The sequence below is a fragment of the Camelina sativa genome, chromosome 8, assembly GCF_000633955.1.
Source record: "Camelina sativa cultivar DH55 chromosome 8, Cs, whole genome shotgun sequence".
NCBI lineage: Eukaryota > Viridiplantae > Streptophyta > Magnoliopsida > Brassicales > Brassicaceae > Camelina > Camelina sativa.
In genome coordinates, this window is record NC_025692.1 from 5,543,512 (window position 1) to 5,548,377 (window position 4,866).

Sequence of the window (4,866 nt, forward strand, 5' to 3'; positions counted from 1 at the left end):
TTGAGCAAAGTGGTGACAGCTTCCGGATTATCAGGCGCAGTTATACGACTTTTACTGGATCAGGTAGGCAAATTTTTCTTATTTTCTGTCTTAACAATTCTCTTCGCATCTTGCTTCAACTGTGTTAACAACAACAAAAAAACTTTTTTGGCAGTTTGTTTTTGCTCCTATTTTTGTTGGAGTTTTCTTATCAGCTGTTGTGACACTCGAAGGAAAACCATCAAATGTCATACCGAAGTTACAGCAGGTTAGATTCAAAGCTAATTAAACTTTTTATTTCCACAGCATGGTGCAGGAACCTAAGTTTGACACGTCGTATCTTTTTATCTGTATTCTAATGAAATCCATGTATTGCTGATTGCGTAGGAGTGGACTGGTGCAGTGCTAGCAAATTGGCAGCTATGGATACCATTTCAGTTTCTTAACTTCAGATTTGTTCCACAGAACTTCCAGGTTTGATACTTAACTCTGTGACAGCTTAGGTTGTGAACAATTCAGTACAGTTAAGGATAGTTATGCTTCAAACATATTGCACATAATACGCTGTTAATTCTCTCTACTTAGTATAATCTTTGACCCGTCATAACCAGCAACAACTTATATTAGGTGGTTTCATGTTATTGAGCACTTGTTAAAAGCATATTTTCGCATAAATGACACTAGAATGACATTAGCTAATAGGCTTACAAAGATTCTCCTAGCAACTGATGTTATTCTTCACCATTTTGGGTTACATTTGTTCACTGGCTCTGAGGATAAATCAATGTCTTATATATGAATCATTGCAGGTGCTCGCTTCAAACGTAGTGGCTTTGGCTTGGAATGTGATTCTATCATTCAAAGCTCACAAAGAAGTTGTTGCAAAATAGGCATGTGTCTTACATAGAGCCAACTGGTGTTGTTGGATTGTGATCGGCAGAGTTTTGGGGCAAAAATGTTCTTGTCTGCTGATGTAGCAAATGTTTAGTGCTTCGATACAAAACCTTTGGAATCCTGCAATTGGCATTTTATTAGTGTAGAAACAAGCTCTATCAATCTTTCAATTTTATTAACTGAGCAAATTTATTATTTTCGAATCTTTCAAAAATTGCTGAGAGAAACTTTTTAGTTACTTCATAGTAAAATTATAAAAATCTCTGGTTTGTGAGTCTTAAACTTCCACCCAAGAGGAAAATTTATAAATTCACCGGACCAATCACCGACCCTCAACAGAAAGAAAAAAAAATTAAAAGTGTCTCAAAAGAGCTACAATAATATGCTTTTAAGGCAGATGATGTATATGATTAAAAAGGCAAATGAACACAATTCCAATTGTGTTTTCGTTCTTCTCATCTTATTTTTGGCTGATGTCTTCCTTCCTCTCAGATTACAGACCAATCGTCTTTTGAAATTTGGTAATCTGGTTCAGGAAGATCCATGTCATCTGCGAAAAGAAAACCCGATCATCAACGATCTCAGAGACACTATTCCACAGGTAATTGGTAGAATAGCATTAGAAAAAAAATGGAAGAGAGTTATTATACCATGACGTGAGGTGCGATCCTGACACAGTAAACAGGGAAACCTGTGTAGAATTTCAAAGGTCCTCCTGCCTTTAAGGTTTTCATCGCACAGTCAAGCGAACCTGTGTACGGATATTTTCCCTGGGCATGCGGTTGCATTTTCTGAATCTGAGTTTTGACAAAGTCAAATGGCAGACTGCAGGCCGCAGCGCATAATCCCGAAACAGCACTTGCTCCTGCCAACAGGAACAAATTATCACACAACCATCAAACTGAGACATCTATATAGCATGATCACAAGACAAAACTGACAAGGCTTTCTTATTAAGTCTACTGCAGTACAGTTGTAAGTTGTAACTAACCTAGGAATTTAGTTTTACCAGCTCAAATATAGAACTCACGGCTAATTGAAAGCTGAAGGGTTGAAAAGGAGTTAAGGAGTATACATTGGAATCAATATTGGACTGGTCTAGGATCTGGGTTTGGGCAATGGTGGAGAGTTTAGAAACTCCTCTCATAAGTATTTTCCTTGGTAGATTTGATTAAGTCAAACATACAGTTGTGTTATGATAATCAGGAGATATATATGCTACAAATTTAAATTTTCAAGACGATTCTGAGGAACCTTGACTCTAACTGCTATCTAGATTTATTTAAAGCAAAGTTCTGCTCATAGAAAAAAATATCTTCATACAGTATGAGAAACTTGGAAAAGCAGCTTACCTACAACCGTAGATGTCTCCCCAAGACCAATATTATCTCTCATGTATTCAGCAGTTTGATCATAAGATGCAAGCATTCCCATGTTCAAAGCCATCGCTCTGACCACAGTAGGCCCACAACCTTTCCAAAGTGCTAAAACTCCTTCATCAGCACTAATACGGTACAGCGCATGGAAGGCATTGGTATAATTCCTGCGCTGAGCTAACGGCAAAGTATTGTCAGCTTGCATTCTGATAAGTGCTAGATCGGCTGGACTACCAACGGTAGCACCAATAGCACCAGCTGTAAGGCCACATAGAGCCTTCTGATACAGCGGTAGTGGCTTTCCATCGTTAGCCTCACTTGCCTTTGCAGTCAGCAACCTAATAAGATATAATGACAGGAGAGAGGATGATTTATCCGTAACCATAATGCAATAAAAGGTAATAACTAATCGATTTTGGATGGGCTCAAGACAATCCACAAATGACTAACTTACTTGAATGATCCAAGACGGGCAGTGGTGTAAGTTGCTTGCCTCAACAAACCAGCAGATAACCCCTATTGCAAAAATTCAAATCAAATAAAGCTCAGGAGACATCTTCATAGCAGAAATGGGGGTAGAACTAATGTTGTAGTTAGAAAGACAGATAAAAAGACTGTTAGATAAGGAAGTCAATTCTCTAAATAGCTGAGACTCAAATCCGGAAATGCAGACATCTAAAACATTAGAGATCAACAGAAGTCATGAATATCAAATAGAAAACATACTACGTAAATGCATCAAGATGGATCTTATCAAAATCCAGAAATACAATTTTATACCTTGTAAAAGGCACCAAAACCCTCATTCTTCAACATAGTCGTGGTAACACTGGCGGCAGATCCCTGACCTAGTTGAATCCTCACCTTCACATCACAACCATAAAACAAAGTATTAGCTCATTAGATTCACATCATTCACATTGTGATGCACCTAACAACTGTAATTCAAATTAAAAAAAATCCAGATCTGAACCAAAAGCTCTCAGCTAAACATTGTTACAGCAACAACAATTCAAACACAAACGAGTACGGAGAAATGAGATTTTGATTTATAATCCTGGAAACAAAACTCAGATCTGAGAGATAAAATCTCCAGACTCGGATCTGATGAGAACACATTTTACAGATTTCTGCAAATTTATCAGTATCAGCAAATCAAGTAAGAATTGTAACGCACAAACAAGGTTCGACAAAAGATATGATGATAGACAAAACAAGGAATCCGGAATCAATTTATGTACCTTGATCATATCGATCGGCTGGATGACGCAAGTAGCGAGCATACCAGAGGTACCGCCATTAACGAATGGCTTGATAGTAGTCCAGACACCAATCGGAGCTTTCTTCTCTTCCGCCATCTCTCTCTCTCTTTTGCTTTGTTTTTTTCGGTACGGACTCAAAACGAAATCGAGAAGGGAGAGAGATTCCGCAGAGAAGGAGAGAGAGAGAGAAGGATTCACTTGGTGGAGAAAGAGATGAAGTAGTGAAAGCTTTGTGGGCTTTATATATTAATTGACAGTACCCAACTGAACTAAACTGCACCAAACAAACCCTTGTATTTTTTTTTTCTTATCAGATCTGATCTAAAAATATATCCTAAACATTTTTCTCCAAAATTATTAATTTGGACTTCACTTTTCAGATTTACGCTAACGCTATCCTAAAGTATTTAAAGTTTATTTATTACGCCTTTACTTAACAATTTAAATTAGTTTTTACGATTAGCAGCAATTCGTCCATTTCAAAATTTCTGATAATTACTAAGTTTAAATTTCGTGAATGTTATAGGGTCCAATAGAATTCTTCGATTTATTGTAGTTGAGTTTTTGTTTTATTTATTAAATGGTTTTTTGGCATTTTTCACGCCGTATTTTGGCTAGTGGACCAGTAGAGAGTAGTATTTCTGATGCAATTTGATAACGAGTTTTCATCTCAAAAAGTCTCCAAATTTTTTTTAGAAATCTTAAAACTCTCTTCCCGAAAAACAATTTTTTTAGAATTATTTTTAATTCAAAAAATATGCCTATTATCTTACTACCCTAACAAAAACAGAAATATTACATGTATTACTTAGGCTTTATTCACCCATCCAATATCTATTGGATCTAATCCACAAACATATAATTACTTATATTTTTTAAAAAAAATTCTAAAATCAAATAACTGCTACATTTTTTTCTTATTGTTCTCATCAATTATTTCTCAAACTATTATCTCAAAATCGATTTCGTGAAATTTGAAAACTAGGTATTTTGTTATTGTGTTCGATTGGTAAGGAAGATGGTCAAATTAACAAGCTTTGAAATTATAATTTGTGAATTCTGGGTTTATGTTCATATTTAAATTTCTGGGTAGTAATACTAGTATAACTAGGTAAAACTAGTGTGATTTTGAAATATTAATAGAACTTGGTAATACTTCGTTTTATGTTTATTGCAAGATTTCAACGATAACTACTCTCTAGCTACTCCAAAATGGCTAAAACAAGGTGTGGAAAAAGAGGACGAAGATTGCTCAAAGTTCATAGGTAGAAGATTCGCAAGCCCAAACAAACGAAGATGTATTTTGTTATTGTGTTCGATTGATAAGGAAGATGAGTCCAAAAAACAAGCTTTGG

At 35.8% G+C, this 4,866-nt stretch overlaps 2 protein-coding genes across 2 annotated transcripts in view; one reads left to right on the forward strand and one right to left on the reverse strand.

The window, feature by feature from the left end:
- The window catches only part of LOC104706310 (protein sym-1), a 3,082-nt gene extending 2,034 nt beyond the window's left edge, over nucleotides 1-1,048 (forward strand). The window contains exon 7 of the mRNA XM_010422488.2: nucleotides 789-1,048. Coding sequence (XP_010420790.1) covers nucleotides 789-869 — 81 coding nt within the window. The 3' untranslated portion in view covers nucleotides 870-1,048. The remainder of the gene's footprint in view (nucleotides 1-788) is intronic.
- Nucleotides 1,141-3,744, reverse strand: LOC104706309 (mitochondrial dicarboxylate/tricarboxylate transporter DTC). The gene is made up of 6 exons (XM_010422486.2): nucleotides 3,491-3,744; nucleotides 3,030-3,113; nucleotides 2,704-2,765; nucleotides 2,226-2,587; nucleotides 1,524-1,738; nucleotides 1,141-1,423 (listed from the first exon to the last, which is right to left on the reverse strand). The coding sequence occupies exons 1-6, from the start codon at nucleotides 3,605-3,607 to the stop codon at nucleotides 1,367-1,369; spliced, it is 897 nt and encodes a 298-aa protein (XP_010420788.1). The 5' UTR covers nucleotides 3,608-3,744; the 3' UTR covers nucleotides 1,141-1,366.

Bases quoted from the DNA above. Each gene is read 5' to 3' on its own strand.
- LOC104706309 (XM_010422486.2), bottom strand. From the start codon at position 3,607: ATGGCGGAAGAGAAGAAAGCTCCGATTGGTGTCTGGACTACTATCAAG. The intron at 2,766-3,029 runs GTATAAAATTGT...TTTTTGCAATAG, and splicing joins GTTTTGGTGCCTTTTACAAG to GGGTTATCTGCTGGTTTGTT. The intron at 1,424-1,523 runs GTATAATAACTC...TTCTTTTCGCAG, and splicing joins GGATCGCACCTCACGTCATG to ATGACATGGATCTTCCTGAA.